The 22,842-nt window shown below is 38.3% G+C and overlaps 2 protein-coding genes across 4 annotated transcripts in view; both read left to right on the top strand.

The window, feature by feature from the left end:
• Nucleotides 1-394: 394 nt before the first annotated feature.
• On the top strand, nucleotides 395-9,521 carry gck (glucokinase (hexokinase 4)). The gene is made up of 10 exons (XM_060881805.1): nucleotides 395-550; nucleotides 687-849; nucleotides 1,547-1,701; nucleotides 1,784-1,903; nucleotides 1,996-2,091; nucleotides 2,210-2,309; nucleotides 2,422-2,605; nucleotides 4,142-4,297; nucleotides 5,142-5,375; nucleotides 9,155-9,521. Exons 1-10 carry the CDS (start codon nucleotides 470-472, stop codon nucleotides 9,300-9,302), a joined length of 1,437 nt encoding a protein of 478 aa, XP_060737788.1. The 5' UTR covers nucleotides 395-469; the 3' UTR covers nucleotides 9,303-9,521.
• An 841-nt stretch (nucleotides 9,522-10,362) lies between these two features.
• sb:cb288 (beta-1,3-galactosyl-O-glycosyl-glycoprotein beta-1,6-N-acetylglucosaminyltransferase) overlaps nucleotides 10,363-22,842 on the top strand; it is a 14,136-nt gene continuing 1,656 nt past the window's right edge. Inside the window, exons 1-4 of one of the 3 annotated variants that reach the window (XM_060881806.1) lie at nucleotides 10,363-10,558; nucleotides 11,611-11,659; nucleotides 11,833-11,895; nucleotides 20,040-22,842. The exon at nucleotides 20,040-22,842 is cut by the window's right edge and continues 201 nt beyond it. In XM_060881806.1, coding sequence (XP_060737789.1) covers nucleotides 20,047-21,369 — 1,323 coding nt within the window. In that variant the 5' untranslated portion in view covers nucleotides 10,363-10,558; nucleotides 11,611-11,659; nucleotides 11,833-11,895; nucleotides 20,040-20,046 and the 3' untranslated portion in view covers nucleotides 21,370-22,842. Of the gene's footprint in view, nucleotides 10,559-11,610; nucleotides 11,660-11,832; nucleotides 11,896-16,281; nucleotides 16,287-20,039 lie in introns of those variants that run through there. The other 2 variants (XM_060881808.1, XM_060881807.1) reach the window with 2 other exon arrangements.

Here is a 22,842-nt window from a genome sequence, read left to right as displayed (position 1 = left end):
ATACAACAAATTAATAAAATAATTTAAATAAAAAAGTAATTTTTAAATATAGTTATTGCAAAAAAACAGAATACATGCTTTTTCTCAATAAAATTGCAAATATAATCATGAAAGTATATTTATTCAGAGTTATTGTATATATTTATTAAATAATATTTATCTTAATGGAAAAATAATATCAGAACACTTCAAAGATGCGAATAAAATATTTAGTCGAATTTATTTTTACATTGCATCACAGTTTGAATCCATTTCCAGGACATATTGTGGCCTTGACTCCCAATGGGTAAGTGTGTGTGTGTGTGTGTGCCTAAGAGATGGGAGGGGTGTATGTACACAGAGCACTAAGTACCTGGACCTCCTTTGCTTCGCATGGGTAATAAAAGGAGAGGAGCATCTCACTGCCCCTCAGACACACTTTAAACACATTAACACTCTCACACACATTTCCTGCAAAGCTTTCGCAAAGATGCCATGCCTCACTGCTGTCCGCGAACAGAGACTCATAATGCCGAACTCTTACAAGTCAATGTTGGAGAAAGTTAACATGGTAATATTGATTAATGTACTAAATTACAACTTACAACATGGATTTTGGGTATGATTTTTAATGTGTATTTTACTTGAAACAATCTAAATTGTGTAAATCCTTTGTCTGTGTTGTGTGTGTGTGTGTGTGTGTGTAGGTGGACCAAATCCTGTCTGAGTTCCAGCTCAGTAAAGAGGACCTGAAGGAGGTGATGAGACGGATGCAGAGGGAGATGAACCGAGGGCTTCGTGTGGAAACACATGAGGAAGCCAGCGTTAAAATGCTGCCCACTTATGTCTGCTCTACTCCTGAAGGCTCTGGTCAGTTTCACACTCCACTGTTTAATCGTCTGAAATTTGCTGTATCATAATAATTACCTTTATGATACATTCAAAATAAAGATACCCTTAAAAAATAGATTTAAGCATAAGGAACTTCTCGGTTAAATAAATAAATAAATAAATCTATAAATAACTTTATATGATTGCAAATGCTTTGGTTAACACTTTGATTTTAACCTGCTTTCTGTTTGGAATTAATTTTATGGAATAATTTGCTAAATATCACTAATGTAATTCACACAATTTTCTTCTTTGTCCAAGAAAAGTTGTACTGTTGCACCAAAATTATGAGAATAATGTAGCTAACAAATTGCGTGAGTGAATGAGTGTGTGTGTGGGTGTGCCCTGCGATGAGTTGGCACTCCGTCCAGGGTGTATCCTGCCTTGATGCCCGATGACGCCTGAGATAGGCACAGGCTCCCCGTGATCCGAGGTAGTTCGGATAAGCGGTAGAAGATGAATGAATGAATGAATGAATGAATGTAGCTAACAATTCATCTAAACCTGTCTCACTCAATACTGGCTAAGTAAATCAATGTCTGTTTCTCCAAAAAGTAAACCAAACTGTACTCGGATACAGATATGGTTTAGCTTGTGATTTAGATTGTGTGCAGCTTGCAAGATGCTACACTGCCACCAGTATCTAAAGTTGTTATGTATATATGTATTCCTTCAGAAGTTGGAGACTTCCTGGCTTTAGATCTAGGTGGCACTAATTTCCGTGTGATGCTGGTGGTGGTGGGTGAGGATGAGGATAGAGGCTGGAAGGTGGAGACCAAGCACCGTATGTACTCCATCCCTGAGGATGCCATGACCGGGACTGCAGAAATGGTATGTCAAAAAAAAATATTTCCTCATAATTCACAAGAGTTTTTGTGAAAATTTAACGTCCCTTTCTGTCCGTCCCATTCAGCTCTTTGATTACATCGCAGAGTGTATATCTGACTTTCTGGATAAGCACCACATCAAACATAAGAAACTTCCTCTTGGATTCACTTTCTCGTTTCCAGTCCGTCATGAGGACCTTGATAAGGTGAGTTCCTGATGGACAAACAAAGTAGAGGTGGAATGAATTGGTAAATTTCTAATATGATAAAGTTTTGTGCTTTTTTTTTTTTATTTTAGGGAATCCTACTGAACTGGACTAAAGGATTCAAGGCTTCTGGTGCTGAAGGCAACAATGTGGTTGGTCTGCTTAGAGATGCCATAAAAAGGAGAGGGGTCAGTATACTGTACACCAGCTTCTTTAGATTTAATGTAACCATTCTGATCAGATTGAACGCAAATGCAATGTTTACTCTGGAAATAATTAATAGTGATTAAATCTCTCTCTCTGTAGGACTTTGAGATGGACATAGTTGCAATGGTGAATGACACGGTGGCCACAATGATCTCCTGTTACTATGAAGACCGGAGCTGTGAGGTTGGCATGATAGTAGGTAAGGAGAGATAACACGCACGTGCACATACTCCGTTTATGACAGGAGCATGGCGTAGTTTAACAATAGGATAAAAGTCATAAAGTCTTTTATTGCTTGTTGTGTGTCTCAGGAACGGGCTGTAACGTGTGTTACATGGAGGAGATGCACTCAGTGGAGCTGGTGGAAGGAGAGGAGGGACGGATGTGTGTGAACACTGAGTGGGGCGCCTTCGGAGGAAACGGAGAGCTGGAAGACTTTCGTTTGGAATACGACCGAGTGGTGGATGAGTCATCGATCAATCCTGGAAAACAGCTGTGAGTCACTTACTGCTTAGTAACAGAACAGCAAATTACACGGTACACAGAAAGAGCTTAGATGCACTTAATAAAACTAACAGACACATTCACTATGCCGTTATCATATTTAGATAGAACAGACAGACTCTCAGAAAACCAGATAGACACAAATACAAATAGAGAGAATGACTTACCAACAGCAATATTTTTAAACCCCAAGAGAAGCAGACACCCAGGCAGACACCCGGGCCGACAGACAGAAAGACGGACAGACGGAGAGACCCAAACAAGCAGATAGACCTCGAAATTACAGGCAATCAGACAGACAGAGATAGACAGACAAACAAGAATGCAAAAAGACAGACAAGTGATGTAAGGGTTACTGTTGTGTTGCAGTACACACATACAATCATTCAGACAGACACATAGAAACATAGGCAGAATATAATGCTACACTGCGAGGCAGACTGACAGATAAGTACAGACGGACAGGTGAGCACACACAGACAAACAGAAGACAGATAGACAGACACATATGAAGACAAATAATTCTCTGATGGTCATAGTCAGTGCAGGAGACACACAGATAGACAGACAGACAGACAGACAGACAGGTGGTGTAAAGGTTATTGGCATATTACAGCAGACACACAGACAGACACACAGACATATAGGCAGGCAGACAGACACTGTGAGAGTCAGAGCTCTGGTGAAGCAGACAGACAGAAAGACAGATAAGCTCACACAGGCAAATTGGTGTGGTGCAGCTGACACACAGACAGGCAGACAGACAGATAGACTTTAAGAATTACAGCTCACTAAGTAGCAACCAACACAGTTTACAGTCCCTGTGACTTCAATGCCACGTGCCATGGTGTCTATGTATGTCACCATGCACCTGCCTCTACACCGTAACACAAGCAGTTCCTTGAAATGCTGCAGCGCTGACGTCAGCAAGCACGTTTGTCAGGAAAAGACTAATACTTTATCTTAAAAATTCCCACACTTTCCTGTGTGTGTTATTGCTTTGACTGAGACTCTTCACTTGCTCTTGTGGGTTCACCAGGTAACCATGTTGTTTTTCTGTCAGAACTGAGGCCACGTCCGAGCCAAACCAAGTGCTGGGAGATTAATGGCTACTATAGCAGATCATTAGCGATGTGGCCAGCTTAATGGCTGTTTACAGTGCGCAGTTAACATCACCTGTCTTATTAACTCCTTATGGGCTCATTTAACACTGGTTTTACTGGATTTACACACACACATACACACATACACACACACCCACACACACATTTCACTGACTGTTCTTGTGAGAATCTCCCTTGTTTTGTTGCTCTTAAGTTTAATGCTAATTTTATCCAAGATATAAAAACCTCTCCACACACCCCAAACACTACAATGACATTGTTAAGGCACACAAATGTCATTTTGAAAGAATGGTTCAAAAACAACAACAACAAAAAAAAAAAATGTTTCAATAGTTTGGTGACTATCGATCACTTCCCAAGTTGCTAGAAGCAAACAAAATGAATAAATTGTTTTTTTTCTTAGCTACGAGAAGCTGATCAGTGGGAAGTATATGGGCGAGCTGGTGCGTCTTGTTCTGATGAAGCTGGTGAATGAAGACTTGCTCTTCAACGGGGAAGCTTCAGACATTCTGAAGACACGTGGCAACTTCGAGACTCACTTTGTCTCCCAGATTGAAAGGTATAAAAAAATATGCAGTTGAAATGATTATGAATTATTAGGGATTATAATCTGAGGCATTTTGAAGATATTGTACCAGTCCACCATTCCATATGAGACTGGATTTTGCCCTTCACTCCTCATGGTGAGGTAACAGGATAACAAGCAAGGATACTAAAACAAACAAACAAACAAAAAATTCCTCATAGAATAGCCCTTATACTCCCTTTGTGTCTCCTGTCATACAAAAAACCCAGCCAATGTTCTTCTCGGTATAGAAATAATGGGTGTTGTTAGTATGCCATCTGGGTCACGGCACCAAGTTGTTTAGAACTTGATGTTTATGCACTTATCTACAGGTACGTTTCAGAATTTCTTCAGTAGTATAGCCATAATGATAGTCAGTCTACATCAGTCACTTTTAATCACACATTCACCCATATGCATCAAAAATGCTAATAGATTCAAAAGATCGACAAATGAGCCGATCTGTTTTCAAACAAATTAGCATTAATAGTTACAAAGCCACAGGTTATTTTAGCAATTTGTGTGCTTTATATAATTTGATGGTACTTAAACAGGAAAACCGGGTTCACATTCATAGCTCAGAGTCCCATTTTGCTGCACTTTTAGAGAAATAAATAGAACACTGGATATTTAGCTTAGATTTTTAGAAAATGAACAGAAAAACTTCTACTTAAACCCTTAAACCCTTAATATACATTACATAAACATTTAATAAGTTTACTATAGAACTAGTATGTCTTTAGCTTGTTCACCCTTAGCATGTTTACTATAAAGCTAATTTGTGTTTATCCTGTTTACTATACGTTCACAGAATAAAATCTCTTTTCTCCTCTTTTAGTGACACAGGAGACAGGAAACAAATCTACAACATCCTGAGCACACTGGGGGTCCTGCCATCCGAGCTGGACTGTGACATTGTGCGTATGGCCTGTGAGAGCGTCTCCACTCGCGCAGCGCGCATTTGTGGAGCTGGACTTGCCGCAGTTATTAACATCATGAGGCAACGCCGCTGTGTGGACGAGCTGAAGATCACTGTGGGAGTGGACGGCTCCGTCTACAAACTCCACCCATGGTGAGGAGCACCAAAAAACTTGCTGCTTTTAGAAAAAAAAAAAGTTTTCAAACAAACATGTCTCTCATAACAGAACGTGTAAAAGAATTAACAAGTACAATGCTAGCAAGCTAAGACCTGTTTACTATAACTCTAGTATTTAATCACCATGCTTAGTATCAGTGTTGTATAAAGTACTAGAAAGCAATACTTGAGTAGAAGTACAAGAAAAATCGTACTAGAAAAAGACTTTGGTAGAAGTGAAAGTTACCTTTTAGAATATTACTCAAGTAAAAGTCTTAAAGTTTCTGATATTTACTGTACTTAAGTATCAAAAGTACTTTTCTGATATTTTATGTACTTAAGTATTTGAAGTAAAAGTAAAAAGTAAAATTTCAGTGATTTTCGGTAGGCATAAGATCAGGGGCGGTTCTAGGATTTCATCTTTAGGGGCTTTTAGCCCTCAGTGAGAATTTAAAACAAGAAGAGTTTTATATTATATATTATACAGGGCTCTCAAGTTTTGAAGACAGGCAAGCGTGACATCTCCAACCCCCCGCAGCCAAAAAAAACAAAAAACAAACAAACAAACAAACAAAAAAAAAAACGGATCACTGACCGCAATTTAACCAAATACGAAGTATTTGTTTAATTTACATTTATTCATTAATTTGTGTGTGTGTGTGTGTGTGTGTGTGTGAGAGAGAGAGAGAGAGAGAGATTATGACTGGTGTTTATTGTAAGTGTTTGTTGCCTTTTTAGACTCCTTTATCATTTGTAATGTTGCTCCCATTTAAAACAGTTCGGTTCAAGCCCAGACATTTTTAGGTTCAAGATTGAGGACAATGTCCCGTCCAGAGACAAGCTGTTTCGTGTTGAGGTTTTGTTCAAACCGACCATCGAAAATACCCTCGCTAATGAATGTTTTTTTTTCATTGGTTGTTGCGTTAAATCTTAATCGTGATATTTTCTGATTGGCTATTGTGTAGCCTAGGGGCGATTCTAGGGTCAGAGCTTTAGGGGTGCTGAGATCCTTTTTAGGGGTGCTGAAGCTAAGGATATGATCAAAAGGCACACAGAGGCGTGTCATTTTTAATGTCTTTATTATTATTATTATTATTATTATTATTATTATTATTATTATTATTATTATTATTATTATTGGGCTTTTAACTTTTTATTAAATGACAAATTCCTTTCACAAGATCATTATGGACTGTCCCTAGTCTCTCACCTGAATCTGTCTTTTTTCTTTTAAAGAACTGTCCATTGCTCACTGGCAGGCCACACACACACACACACACACACACACACACACACACACACAGAGAGAGAGAGAGAGAGAGAGAGATTAAAACAGTTTAAACTTATGAAATCATCACACAGAGAGAGAGAGATTAAAACAGATTAAACTTATGAAATCATTCTTTAATCGGTAAATAAATTACTGTTGTGTAAAAGAAAAATGGAAAATGGAAAAGAAAAATGGTTACATGAAAAGAATCAACTGTGTTCATTTTGTTCCCTATTTATTTACCTTTCTGCTGTAGCATCTTTTAGCGTTTGACTTTGAGTCTAATTGCTATCCTAACACATATTTGGCGTAACATCCATATTGACATTTGTTCTTGATTCAGGGAGTTGATGGAATTGATTCATCATCTATTTTCAGCTGACAGAGAGAGAGAGAGGTAGATAGAAAGAAAGATAGAGAGAGAGCGAGAGAGAGAGAGAGAGAGAGAGAGAGAGAGAGAGAGAGAGAGAGAGAGAGAGAGAGAGAGAGAGAGAGAGAGAGAGAGAGAGAGAGAGAGAGAAGGAGTTCAGGAGTTAAACATAGTAAAATAGAAAGAAAGATAGAGAGAGAGCGAGAGAGAGAGAGAGAGAGAGAGAGAGAGAGAGAGAAAGGAGAGAGAGAGAGAGAGAGAGAGAGAGAGAGAGAGAAAGGAGAGAGAGAGAGAGAGAGAGAGAGAGAGATGATAGGAGTTCAGGAGTTAAACCTGGTTCAGGTTAAGTCCTCTGTGTGTGAGGAATGAATAAATACAGCAAAAGAAAAACATTAAACTTTCTTTTATTGTCTAGTTTGATAGTCAGCCACAACTGAAAAATAACAGATCTAAATCTAGGAATGAATAACAATTCATTTAAAAAGCCACAGTGAGTGTTTTCACACATACTGGTGGTATACAGTGATATGGCGTTTGTTTTCACCACTCTGGACCAAACGCCAGGGCTTCATGTTTCCATGACGACTGACCAGAAAAGACGCACGTGACGTTATGTTTACATGACTCCCGATTGTTCAAATGAGTATCAAATTAACGATAAACTTTAACAACAGAGACACACGTACACACTACACAGGTACGCAGTTTACTTGTCGTGCTGCTGTTTTTGTTTCACGCTCTAGCAGTTAATATACAGAACTGCATGCGTTTTGCGGAAGAACATTGTAACCGGCGCTACTTCTCTCCGTTTATGATTATGGACAAGTCAATCAGGTCCTGTGCTACTCCACAGCAAATTTAGGGGTGCTGAGCTCCTTTTTAGGGGCTAGCCTGGCTAATAAGTGTCAGGCTCGACTAAGAACTGAGACGCGCTTGATTCCTGCCCGGTTCCATAGAGACAGCGGACTGATACAATTTGGGCGCTGCGGCATATTAAATATATGATAAATAGTCAAAAAAAAAATTCTGCGTGAGAAATTCAATGTGTGGCGGGAGAGCGTGACAAAAGACCGAAATGCGTGACTGTCACTCTCAATGCGTGACACTTGACAGCCCTGTATTATATGACTACACAGTAAGCCAAAAGTTATGGTATTATTAAATGGCAAAAGTGGACACCAAAATTTTATGCATGACGTAATGATGCCAGTCTTGAATCAAATCAGTTCGTGTTTGTGTGCATTCTCTACAAACAGTGTGTCCAATTAATGCAGTCATTAATAAAAAAAAAATGTTCACAAGACAAAGACCAAACCAATAAATGTTATTTTTATTTAGTATTGAATGGATTGTTTGCATTAATATTTAGTTTGTGCTACAACTCTGGTCATACAATAGTGACATTTCACTGCTTTTGGTTGCCGTATTTGCGGCTTTCCGCCGATTAACGTTATAGATAAACGCCTCCAACTCTGACTGCGCGTGCACGCTGCGTGTCCCTGTGCTTCTCCGTAATGCAATCAAGGAGCAGTGATTCGCCAAACCTCCCTTATTGCAGTCGCACACATTTCTTCTGATTTTATTTTGTAGTAACGAGTAACGAAGATGCTTAGAGGAAATATAACGGAGTAAAAGTAGACATTTTATCTAGGAAATGTAGTGGAGTAAAAGTGAAAGTTGACAAATTTAAATAGCGAAGTAAAGTACAGATACGTGACATTTCTACTTAAGTACAGTAACGAAGTATTTGTACTCCGTTACATTACAACACTGCTTAGTATAATGCTAGTTCTTGACCACCTTGCAATAAATAGCTCTAGTTCACGACAACCATGTTTATAATGCTAGTCTTTGACCACCTGTTAATCTAAATCCAGTGAAAACCTTTAGCCACCATTTAATCATTTGCTATTAGCTAAAGTTTTATTGAAGATAAAAGCTATTCTCATTGCTGTATTTTTGATTCAAAATATAATATAAAATGCCAAAATTGTTGTTCAGTGTGTTCCCCAGTGAGACACTAATAAAAATTACACACATATGCATGCCACTGTAGTACGTGATCGGTTATCTGAACCAGACATACAGGCAAAATCGATCGACACCTAGCGCTAATTAATTTACCTCTTGTTCCAGGTTCAAAGAGCGGTTTCACAATGCCGTCTGGGACTTGAACCCGAACTGCGACATCACTTTCATCCAGTCAGAAGAAGGCAGTGGCCGAGGGGCAGCGCTCATCTCCGCTGTGGCCTGTAAGATGGCTGCCCACACGATAGAGCCATGATACCTGAGATCAAGGGTCGGCTCGTGAACTCAACTTAAGTTGAGTTATCTCTGCATAAACGAAGGAGGCTCATCTGGAGTGGCCTTGTAAAGCTCCTTCTGCACAAGATGTGCAATTCTCACTGTGAGATTTGCCATGTGGAGCACACGGCCGATATTTCGGCGCCCATATCAGACCTTGATGTACATATCCTGTTGTTTATATCAGCTTTCTGTGCAACGAATGTTAAATACATACACTATATACACGTATTCAAGCTGAGACGCTTTTAACAGAGACACTAATCAGGATGTATTTTGTGTTTTAATACTTTATGTGGTTGTTAAATAGATCATAATTCTCTTCTTATTTGGTTTTTCTTATTGTATTTATTATCATTACTATTATTTTTGTTAATGTTATTCCGAACGGGTTTGCATTCAGCAATCAACAGTGTAAAATGCTTAATTCATGTAAATAAAGCAACTGTGTTATACAACACACTCTGACTATCATGGACCAAAACTTATAAATAATTTTCTGTTAATTTACAAATATTAATATATAAAGTGGTGTTACTCTTACCATCCAGATGTTGACAATTTTCCAATAACAGCACGTAACCCAACATATTTTTACATCATACACCACAGCAATTTGGTATTTTAAACATTCCTATTGTAATTCTAAGCTTAATAATGATCAACAAACCAGTTGCACTTCTTTTCTGTATATAGTTAAAGGGAAATGTTGTGGAATGTCCACAGCATTGTTAATCGGCTCATGAGGGACAGCTTGGCAACACTTCACTCACAACCTTCCATTACCATTTAATCATCATCATCACAATTAATAACAATAATTCATTCATTCATTCATCTTCTGATCCGAACTACCTCGGGTCACGGGAATAACAATAATAATTTAGTTATTTACCCAGTTCACTTTTTTTATTTATTTATGCCCAGTTTACTTTTAAGAGAGCAGACAGTCTGTTCCCTGCCATTTGAGATACACCCTACAGTACTGCTCATACTTCAGTCATGCCTATTCCAACATATTGCCCCGCCTGCTAGCTCAAAAGTACCCACTGGTGCTTTAAGTGCTGTTCACCCGAGGAAAGGCACAACCCGTCTGCGCTGCTTTGTAAAAAATGGACTAAAAAACATTCACACTTATTTTTACTGCTGACAATCAGGCAGCCTGGAGAACATCAGAAACACTGAAGTATGAGGACAGAGTTGAGAAACAACACAAGGCACACCAATTTGTCACAGGTACACCTCCTAAATTTTTAGTAGCTGTGATCTTTGTTCATAACTCTTGTATTGGGGTATGATTTTATTGCATAAGGATATAACACAAATGTAGGAATGTTCCTTAATATTCCTTGCACTGGATAGTTTTTAATCAGGTACATTTGCATGAATCAGTGAAGGGAAATTAGGTTCTTTATTTCCTTAATCTTTTTTTTTATTTAATTTCCTGTTCTACAGAATGTTTTGGAAAGTTTTAGTCATGGCATACTTTCTTATCTTGGTCAACCATCCGTGCCAGGATGTGCCTTCCTTTATTCAAAGTTTTTTTTTATTATATGAACCTCCAGGGACATCATTAGTCCTAGTCACCTCTGCAGCCTGTTATTCTGATGATATGGAAAGCTGAGATTTGTTTAAAAAAAAACTTCCTGATTGAACACTTTATTGAATACAAAATTTTAAACTGGGACAGTCAAAAACAAATCCAGTTCAGATTACACTACTATAACATTGTGTCACAATGTGTCAGCCTGAGGAACAGTGAGAGACTCAGTTTCCTACACACACCCACACACACACTTACTGTACACACACCATGAACACACGCATGCACACACATACATACACACACAAACACCAAGAACATACACGTACATGCACACACACGCACACACACACACAATGATCACACACACACACACACATAACCATACAGAACACAACCTGTACACTTACGCTATACACTGTACACTTACCTGTATGTTTTGTTTACTTGTTATGCTTTTTGAATATGCAGATTTTCGTATCCTTCTTTGTTTTGTTCTTTTCTCCCGTTGTTATTGTTGTTGAGACAGATACACAAATGTAGTGTGTGACAGAGAGAGAGAGACAGAGACTGCAACCTCCCTAAAAAAGTATCTGTGTAATGTGATACTGTTTGTAAATCTAGTTTCACTAGTCTGTTTCATTAAATAATTATGCTCTGTTCATGTATTTTATCATCTTCTGAGTGCGTAGGTGTGTGTGTGTGTGTGTGTGTGTGTGTTATGGTGTGTATGTTTATGTTTCAGGTCATCCCTCCTTCCCCTGCAGTGCTTCCCATTACTTCAGAGAGAAACAGTAAACATTCTGCACATTCCACACACTTTTCACCATGATTAGAATTAGTGTACTTTATTCATTCACGCTCAATATTTGCATAAATACATTCACCAGTTTCACAAATTCTACTTAATTCTTTATTTTTGTATCACTCATTAGTTTATGTTTTTTCTCTGACATCTTCTTCGCAGGTTCACTTGTAGCGTCTCCGACCCCAGTCACTGAGAAACCCAGACCCAGTGGGATTGTCCCAGGTAAACCTCATACACCTTCAGGGTCAAAATAAAGTGACATTTAATCTTTTCATCTTCTCTCATACCTTGCATCCAAGACTGATCCAGGATCAGTGAGATGAGCTGGTGTAGCATGAACAATGTTGGTTTTGTTTTCGATATGCGACTTAAATGTTAATTTGCGGTTTTGAATTCTGGAAATGAATGAGCATTTCTATAGTAACCGCTCATTCGTGGGAACCTGTCTGTGTATGTTCCTCATAAATGGTATGTTGCACCTTTCTGTAAGAACATGTTTAATTAGAGTCTAGTGAGAGTCTAGTAATGTCAAAGATAAAGAGAAAAAAGCTATAACTTATCTTCAGGACAACAGACTTTTTTGGGGTTTTTTGCTAACATGATAAGCGACTATTGATTTAGGCTTTTAGACTATAAACAGATTAAACTTATGAAATCATTCTTTAATCGGTAAATAAATTACTGTTGTGTAAAAGAAAAATGGAACACTTCAGACATGCTGTTACATGAAAAGAATCAACTGTGTTGATCTACCAACACACCCTGATCATTTTGTTCCCTATTGATTTACCTTTCTGCTGTAGCATCTTTTAGTGTTTGACTTTGAGTCTAATTGCTATCCTAACATATATTTGGTGTAACATCCATATTGACACTTGTTCTTGATTCAGGGAGTTGATGGAGGCTTTTCTGTTGCTGTGTATTGTCACCTGTCATATTGACCTGTCATATTGACTTATTGAAATGTTTATATAAGAATTAACAAGGAAGTGTCAGCAGTGTTCTTAAAAATCATTCAGATATTTACATGTTTCTAAGGAGCTCTAAGGAGCAGGAAGTGGAAACAGAAGTGTTGCTGCTGGTCTTCATCATCTATTTTCAGCTGACAGAGAGAGAGAGGTAGATAGAAAGAAAGATAGATAGATAGAGAGAGAGAGAGAGAGAGAGAGAGAGAGAGAGAGAGAGAGAATTCCAGAAAACATTTCCAGCAGTTTTTAAAACTATTTCAGAAAACAGTTGCTCCAGAATGGTTTTAGGTGTGTGTGTGTGTGTGTGTGTGTGTGTGTGTGTGTGTGTGTGTGTGTGTGTGTGTGTGTGTGTGTGTCACTTTTGCATTCATGTTAGGATGACATGATATAAGTACATATTATATAAGTGAATATGTAAGGAAATATGAAAGAAAGAAAGAAAGAAAGAAAGAAAGAATATTCCAGGTGTGTTGACTATTACTATTAATATTCCTAATTCATGCTAACAAAATATAAAAAGAGAACCGAAGCTAGAGAAGGATTAGACAAGAATGCATTAGACTAAAAGCAACAAGAATGTGGACATTTTCTGTGCCAACTGTGTTGTCTTCAAGATAGCTAGCTAACTGACGTAGCCGGTTAGCATGAAGCCGTTCATGAAAACAAAGGAAATCTGTCTGGAAGTACGACTCTGCTGAAGTTGTGTTATTATATATATATATATTATATGTTATTATATATGTTATTATTATCGGTTTAATTACATTTTTTCTAAAAAAAATGTAAACTAGAAGCAACACTCTCAAATACAGGCGCCGAGACAAAGCTACGTAACGATGTTTTCAAGTTGATTAAAACAAAACAAATCTGTCAGGTATAGCAAGTTCAGGTTCAAGTTTTGCTTTATTATCAGTCTTCCACATGTACAGTACATACAGAGAATTAAAAATTGCGTTACTCTCAGTCCCAAGGTGCATACAGATAATATTACAATAGATATTAAATATAGCAAAATAACATTTCAATTACACTTAACAGCTGGTTAATCAAGAGTAGTTTCAATCTCCATTATGGTGTGAATTTTGGTCAGACTTACTAATATTTATGGTGTAATCACTGTAGCCGTCACCGTGCTTTAAGTTGCTTCATCGTGAATTTACTCTCTTCTGATAAGGCAGGATTCTGACTTTGGTGTACTATGTGATCTACTGTAGAGTCGTGTCATTTGAATTGTGGCATTGTTTTGTATAGCACTGATTGGTCGCATTCCTGAAACATGAATGTTGGTTTCTGCCAATTCATTCTCTCAGGTGTTTAATCGAGAGAAGGTTCAGTTGTGAAATGTAGGTAGGGCTTACTACTATATAGAGAAGGATCTCCAATATATCGAAGGTGACTAGCGTCTGAAGCAGCCAGAAGCATCACTTTAAATTGTTTCATTTAGTGCTGTTCTATCTCTTTCAAATCAAATCAAATCAAATTTTATTGGTCACATTCACATACATACAGAGTATGACATGCAGCGTAATGCTTTTTACGTCTGTCCGGTATTCAAGCATAAAAAAGAATTTTATTCATCACCTCTGAAGCGAATGGGTGCTCTCGTTCACAAAGCAAAGGCCGCATTCTCCACGGTAGCCTCATCTACCCTCCTCTGTTGTCTCAGTCTCAAACGTGGTCACTGGAATTGCCAGTCTGCTGTAAATTTCTACACTAGCTTTCACAAGTTTTGTCTCTTTTGAATTCCTTTGTGGCATTCAACACCTCCCATGTTCAAGGGAGGAAATACCCTGGATCTAGTCCTCACCCATCCCTCTCCAGCTACATACATGAATGCTACTCCACTTCACATCTCCAATCATCACCTGGTAACCTTTTAAGAGTTTTAATTTAACTAGCGAACACCATTGTACATTGACAACTAAAAAATATAGAGAAAAACGAGGTAATGACTAAGGCTGTCAGTTTAGCCAGCTAGCACACAGCCATGATGTTTTTTTTCACAGCATTAGCAAACGAAACAAAGAATAGTGGCACATAAACCAGACTAATAAATAGCACTGCCCTCAAGCGAAGTACAACAACAATACCACCTAGTCTTTCTGTAGAAACTGAAGGAGATAGTATTAGTTTCAGGGTAAAAATGGTTTTAGAGGAAGTGTGTGAACTTACAAGTCCCTGCAGGTTCCTCACATCATAACTGGAATGTATTCCCATCTTTTTTTCCCCCTTCACCTCTTCATGAATCAATTGTGTCAAAGTGTGCTGTTATATCTAGGATATATCTTATATCTTGCATATTTTCTGTGCAAGCTTCTCCTTGACACAAACCATAAAATGTGACATGAAGCTTGCACAGAAAAAAAAACACAATGAAGGTACCAAGGACACTTGCGACTGAGTTTGTGGAAAAACACATTTTCATCAAAGCTTTACAGCTCCCGTGGTTCATGTTACAGCCTGTCAGAGAGCTGTGATTTTCCGTTCTGTTTGTTCTTGAGCAATACAGGTTGATTCCTCTCATGTCCATCAGTAGGCTGAACTCATTTATTAACATAAGACATAAGAAACCGCATAATTTCTATTATTCAACACTTTTGCCCTCCTTCAGTGTCCATGTTGGTGCGAAGTATTGTCAGAGTATGCAGGATGCAGAGATACATGGTCTCTGAGGACACAAGTGCATAAAGACGTTTCTTTAATCAATCCAAATAAACAAATCCAATGGGCAAATGCAAATGCAGGTCAAACAAAAGCTATGGTCTAGATGTGGCAAAAACAGCGTGCCAAGGGCCAGGTTTAAACCTGGATCTTCATCTTTGGATCATCCACCAGCTTTGATGTGAATCAGACCCAAATGCAGGCTTCCAGTGCGTACCGCTTCAAAATAAAGACATTAATGAAACTTACACTTGACAAATAAACAAAATATAATCTAAACATGGTATCGGTTCACACATAACTATAGCAACATTAACCTGGTAAACACAACGACAATCACATCGCTGTGACAAAGACAATGACTCTCAAACACAATGATAATGGTATGAACATATATAAGGCATCTAATACAAGTCCACAAGGATCAGGTGCAATGTCAGGAAATAGGAAACATTTACTGTAGCACCAACCACAAATATGACAAAGCATACGATATGGAAACACTTGCCAGCCCACCCTTTGGTGGTCTGGTTTGACGCTATCCAAGCTCCTTACACTAGGCTAGGACAGGGTCAAAGACAGGCTGTGGTCTAAACAGGGCAAAGGCAAAAACTAATCATTTTGGAATAATAGACAAATATTAACAGGAAACTAATTTGAGGACTATTTTGATAGCTGTTGTCTTAGAGCTAGCTAGGTATTGATGGAGACTGACAATTTAAATGGCTAGCACGAAGCTGTTGATGGAAACAAAGGACAATTCTCAGTAAGAACCACACTGTAGTCTTTCTTAAACAATGTAAACTGTGAGCAACACTAGCAAATACCGAAAGTCAAAACCGATGAGTGAATTAATCAAAAAGTTCTGATGAAAAACAAGAAACAAACCTGTCCGGTATAACAACATTTCAAAATTTTGAAGGTGTAAGTTTGTAGTGCAGCTTTGACTGTGCTTTAATTTGTGTTTGATTCTCTTCTGATAAGGTAGGAATCTGAATTTGGTGTATTATCTAATCTAATCTAAACAAATAATCTAATGAATTGTTAAATTTCATTCGATTATTAGAAGTTTAGAGATGTAGAGAATGAAGTAACAGAAAGCTTTGCCACCTGCCACATTCATACCTGGTACTTATAACATGCCAGGAAGGTGTTATTTAAGTTAATATCAGATCAGTCTAATAGTGAGGGGTAAGGTCAGTTTATGGTCTGTGGGACCCATATTCATAAACATCAATAGTTTTGAAAAAATTTGCTTCCTTGTAAATTTGTTGATTTTTTTTTCCACTCATAACTTGATTAAATTTGATTTTCTTTTTTTTTATTACATTTTATTAAAAAACAACAAAAAAAACGAGTAGCACTTTAATTAAAAAATTCAAGTTTTTCAATTCAATTCAAGTTTATTTGTATAGCGCTTTTTACAATGGACATTGTCACAAAGCAGCTTTACAGAACATAAACATAAAACAAAAGATAAACATAAGGAGAAGTATAAAGAATTAATATAATAAAAATTCAAGATATATACAGTTCACAGTGTGTATGTATGTATGTATGTGTGTATGTGTATTTGTCCCCAATGAGCAAGTCTGAGGGCTCAGGCAACAGTGGCAAGGAAAAACTCCCTTAGATTGGTAAAGGAAGAAACCTTGAGAGGAACCAGACTCATGGGGAACCCATCCTCATATGGGTGACACTAGATGGTGTGGTTACAAATATACAAGTATCACAGAGTCCAACTGGAGCCGGTAGATCTGTAGATGTCTCAGGGTTCTCACAGAGTCAGCCTTGTCTCAGTGGAGGTCCAGAAATTTCAACGCACGGAAGACGATTTTAGCATGGGTATCTCGGCATGGGTAGAAAAAGAGAAGAGAAGAGCAGTGCAGAGGGATTAACATATCTGCTGTTCATAAGAATGTGCAAGTCTAGTGTGATGGTGCACAATATTTATTTATGGGATGTATTATGTGTGTGTACGCCTGACTAAAGAGATGAGTTTTCAATCTACATTTAAACTGTGAAAGTGTGTCTGAGCCCCGAACACTATCAGGAAGACTATTCCAAAGTTTGGGAGCTAAATAAGAGAACGCTCTTCCGCCTTTAGTAGACTTAGATATTCTGGGGACTACCAGAAGTCCTGAGTTTTGTGATCTCAGAGAGCGTGAAGGATTGTAACGTGTTAGAAGACTAGTTAGATACATGGGAGCTAAACCATTAAGAGCCTTGTACGTAAGTAGCAGCAGTTTGTAATCAATTCTAAACTTAACAGGTAGCCAGTGTAGAGATGATAAAATTGGGGTTATATGGTCATACTTTCTTGTCCTAGTGAGAACTCTGGCTGCTGCATTTTGGACTAACTGTAGCCTATTTATTAAAGATGCAGGACAACCACCTAGTAATGCATTACAATAGTCCAGTCTAGAGGTCATGAAAGCGTGAACTAGCTTCTCAGCATCAGATACAGACAGGATGTTTCTCAGCTTGGCAATATTTCTGAGGTGGAAGAAAGCTGTTTTTGTGGTTTGCGCGACGTGATTTTCAAAAGACAAGTTACTGTCTAATATAACACCCAGGTCTTTCACTGTCGAGCTACTAGTAACAGTACATCCCTCTAAATGGAAATTAAGTTGTGAGAGTTTCTGTGTACTAGTTTTTGGGCCTATAAGTAGTGTTTCTGTCTTATCAGAGTTTAACAACAGAAAGTTACAGCTCATCCAGTCTTTTATCTCTCTAAGGCATTGAGTTAATTTCGACAATTTAGTTATTTCATCTGGTTTTGAGGAGATGTATAACTGTGTGTCGTCGGCATAGCAATGGAAGCTAATCCCATGTCTTCTAATAATGTTCCCTAATGGAAGCATGTATATCGAGAAAAGCAGAGGTCCTAGAACTGATCCTTGAGGGACCCCATAATTAACTGGTAATAAGCTGGAGGATTCACCATTTAATTCTACAAAATGGTATCGATCAGAAAGGTAGGATCTAAACCAACTTAAAGCCTGTCCATGAATACCTGTGTAATTTTGTAAGCGATCTAGGAGAATGTTGTGATCTATAGTGTCGAATGCAGCACTAAGGTCAAGTAGAACTAATAGTGACATACAGTCTTGGTCCGAAGCTAAGAACAAGTCGTTTGTAACTTTAACAAGTGCAGTTTCTGTGCTATGATGGGGCCTGAAACCTGACTGAAACTCCTCGAGGATATTGTTCTCCTGTAAGAAGGAGCTCAGTTGAACAGACACAACCTTTTCTAGTATTTTAGACATAAACGGAAGGTGTGAAATCGGTCTGTAATTTGAAAGTCCATTAGGATCTAAATTAGGTTTCTTAATGAGTGGCCTAATAACTGCCAACTTGAAGGATTTAGGGACGTGACCTAAAGATAACGAGGAGTTAATAATATTAAGAAGAGGCTCACCGGCTTTATGTAACACTTCTTTCAGTAGTTTAGTTGGAATGGGGTCTAGTGAACAAGTTGTTGATTTAGCTGTAGTAATAAGTTTAACTAACTCTTCCTGACCTGTACTTGTAAAGCAATGTAGTTGTGTGTTTAGAACCTTAGGTGAGGCCGGGATGCTAGTTGCTCTTATGTAAAAAAATATTTTATTATTTTTTTATAAAAAAAAAAAAAAAAAAAAAAAAAAAAAAAAAAAAAAAAAAAAAAAAAAAAAATGTAATGTAATAAAGGTAAAGGGCAAATATTATGTTATAATATTATATTATATATTATGTAGCCCATATATGCTGTTTATATTGCTTGTAATTGGAATGACGTAAACATCTGTAGAGTATTTTAACCTAAAATTTTTGATTGTGTTGAATTAACACAATCCGACCCACGAACACTGGCTGAGTAACAAAAATACCATACAAGGGTTAAGTTTAGCAGTACATTCAGTAGATCAGTGTTTCCACAAAAGAAATCTTGAGAAACGATCAGATATACAGGTATTCGATGTTCTTAATAGCTTGATACCTATACATTTATATACATTCAATGCTAGGCACAGGTTTGGTAAGGGCTAGGGAAAAGGAAATGCAAATTAAACAAAATGAATTAAACAAAATTGTCAGGACTCTGCCTGGATTTTGGCCATGTGCCTTTTGTTTATGTTTCATGTTCACGTGTCTGCCCCGCCCTTGTCTTTTCTGCCCCGCCTCTGCACACCTGTCCCTTGTGTATAATGATTATTTGTATTATTTAATTGAGCCGCGTTGCTTCGTGCAGCGCGGAATCCTATTGTCTCCTGTTATTGTCTCCTGGTGTCGTCATGTCTGGTTATGTCTGTGTCCTGTTTCGTGTTTCTTTAATTTATTAAATCCCCGTTTTTGTTAAGCTGTGCCCAAATTTTCTTATTTGGGTCCGTTTTATCCCGCGTTCGCTGACAAAAATGCGTTAAATATCCAGGAACAAATAGGAAACAGGAACCGCAGAAAGCGGCAGTTAGGTCTAGTGAAGGCTTGGTTAGATACCTAATGGATTAAAACAGATTAAAAGGTGTGCCTAAGTTTCATTTTTATATTCGTGCCTCAAGATTAAGAATGACTGACTGAGTTCAATGCTGATTCTTCTTTAACAGCATTTCTTGATATCGCTGAACAACATTAATTAAATTACAATATTAATCATTTAAATGTTACATGGACATAGCATGACCTGTACAAGTATTGACTGTATTGTTATCAGAAATACAGTATTCCCACTTCTAACAAAAAGCACTCTAACTGCTACAGGTTGCTGATGGCTTTCACAATCACCGGAATGAGAAGATCCTGGCTGTTGCTGCTATGTGGAGCTTGGTTCAGTGTTCTCATTCTCATGATCGCACGGATCATCCAAGAAAAGAGAGTGATTATGTATAGATCGCTGATGTTCGGAAATGAATCTCCAGAGGATATGTGTGACTGCGATAAAATTTTACAGGGTGATCATAATGAGCTTGAATGCGCTAAGATTCTGACCTTGAAAAAGAGCTTTAAGTACAGAACACAGATCACAAATGAACGATATGTCATGCAGACAGAAGACTGTGAAAAGTTCCGGACTACTCGTAAATACCTACTGTTCCCATTGAGTGAGGAGGAAGCGGCGTTCCCATTGGCATATTCCATTGTTGTTCACCACAAGGTGCAGAATTTTGAGAGGCTACTCAGGTCCATATACAGCCCTCAGAATTTCTACTGCATCCATGTGGACCAAAAAGCCCCTCACTCTACAAGGAAGGCTATCAGCGGCATTGTCTCTTGCTTCGATAATGTTTTCTTAGTCAGCCAGGCTATAGAAGTGGTCTACGCCAGCTGGAGTCGCGTCCAGGCTGATATCAATTGTATGAAGGATCTTTACCAGGTCAACAGCCATTGGAAGTACTTCATCAACCTGTGCGGTCAGGACTTCCCAATCAAAACCAACTTGGAGATGGTGCGTATGCTTAAAAAGCTAGGTGGTGCTAACAGCCTGGAGACTTATACCACACCCGTTCATAAGGTATCCAGATGGAAACAAAGCTTCCAAGTACAAAATGGCATATTAATAAGAGCCAACAAAGACAAAAGTCCACCACCCTTTGGTCTTAAGATTTTCTCAGGTATCGCATACATAGTGGTGAGTCATGAATTTGTGCGCTATGTGCTTGAAGACCCCAAAGCACAGGTGTTGATATCATGGATAAACGATACCTACAGCCCTGATGAATTTCTCTGGGCTACATTGCAACGTATGCCTGGTGTCCCCGGGTTCCTTCATGCACACTCTAAATTTGACATCACAGACATTTATAGCATCTCCCGGCTAATCAAATGGGCAGGGCATGAGGGGGGAATTGATGCAATGTACCCTCCCTGTCAGGGTATTCACGTTCGGGGAGTTTGTGTATATGGAGTTGGGGACCTGAAGTGGATGCTAGAACATCACCATTTATTTGCTAATAAGTTTGACACAGATTTTGACCCAGTTGCCATTCGATGCTTAGAGAAGTACCTCAGACACAAAGCGCTAAATCAATCTGTTTATTTCCGTCCCGTTCCAAAACCATTGGGGATAATATGGAGTCATATACTTCGATGAAAAATTCTCCACTTTTTGGGTTGAGTTCTCCCATACCGTGTCTATATGGACATCTTTTTTATATGTCAGGTTTGGACTCTTTGGGTTCCAATGTTGTAAAACAGGGAAGAAAATTGTATGCTTTGAATTTTGTGGAAACAGTTTGGGAAATGGGGGGCACGGTGGCTTAGTGGTTAGCACGTTTGCCTCACACCTCCAGGGTTGGGGGTTCGATTCCCGCCTCCGCCTTGTGTGTGTGGAGTTTGCATGTTCTCCCCGTGCCTCGGGGGTTTCCTCCGGGTACTCCGGTTTCCTCCCCCGGTCCAAAGACATGCATGGTAGGTTGATTGGCATCTCTGGAAAATTGTCCGTAGTGTGTGATTGTGTCAGTGAACGAGAGAGTGTGTGTGTGCCCTGCGATGGGTTGGCACTCCGTCCAGGGTGTATCCTGCCTTGATGCCCGATGACGCCTGAGATAGGCACAGGCTCCCCGTGACCCGAGGTAGTTCGGATAAGCGGTAGAAGATGAGTGAGTGAGTGAGTTTGGGAAATGACCACATACAGGTGAAGGATTTTGTGTCCAGTTCTTGCATGCATAATCAGCACTGATATTTATATGTAATCAACGTCTGATGTTCCGTTGCCCCTCCAGTAATTAACATATCACTGTGAAGGGGAAACCAAATGGATGGTTTTGACATTGTGCCTGTGTCACACCTGTAGTTAACATAATGACCTACTGTATATGCAAAGCAATCAACTGATCGACTACACAGGATGGACCTTCTGTCCTGACCATTGTACTGTAAGTTCTTCAGTAGAAGGTCCTAACTGTATCTGTCTATTGTTAAATTTATACTGAGTCTTTGTTTTTCTTTAGCTTTCTTTTCTTTACAGTGCTGTTTTCCTTTTTCTTTTTTTTTTTTTTTTTTGGTAGAAGGTACATTTTATAGTTCATAATAAGAATTCTTAAATAGATTGATCCTAGCTAGAAATTTACAGATTAAAGCTTTCATTTATTTATTTTTTCCACTGAAAAGGTGTCACTCATGTCTACACACCCAATATGGTTTGATATTAGATATTATATTACGTGATATTTATGATACAACAACCAAATTTATGTGGCAATAAACAGTATGAATGGTGAGAAAAAAAATAACTGTGCTACGGTTCACCATGTTGCTTTGTTCAATGCACCGTCGCGTATTACGAAACGACAACAACATAGAAAGCAAAAAAGCACATTAAGACTAGCTATTTTATGCTAAATTAATTCTCTAGATTAACAGGGAATTGAACGGGAAGTGCAAATGCATTATATACAGTAAGAAAGATTCAAACTTAACTCAGCGTTATCCCTTCGTGTGTATCTCGAAAATATTAGAATATTTTCAATGCATCCCAGGCGGAAGATTTACCTGCACTTTTAATTAATTGTTTACTCAGATTATGATCATTTTGTGACGAAGAGATCAATACATGAGAGATTGG

Source organism: Tachysurus vachellii, chromosome 11, assembly GCF_030014155.1.
Source record: "Tachysurus vachellii isolate PV-2020 chromosome 11, HZAU_Pvac_v1, whole genome shotgun sequence".
NCBI lineage: Eukaryota > Metazoa > Chordata > Actinopteri > Siluriformes > Bagridae > Tachysurus > Tachysurus vachellii.
The sequence above is the reverse complement of the archived record's forward strand: the minus strand, read 5'-3'. Positions and strand labels throughout refer to the sequence as shown.

Coding starts and splice junctions, on each gene's coding strand:
- gck (XM_060881805.1), top strand. CDS start 470: ATGCCATGCCTCACTGCTGTCCGCGAACAGAGACTCATAATGCCGAAC. Junction 850..1,546: donor CTCTACTCCTGAAGGCTCTG/GTCAGTTTCACA, acceptor GTATTCCTTCAG/AAGTTGGAGACTTCCTGGCT. Junction 4,298..5,141: donor TTTGTCTCCCAGATTGAAAG/GTATAAAAAAAT, acceptor CTCCTCTTTTAG/TGACACAGGAGACAGGAAAC.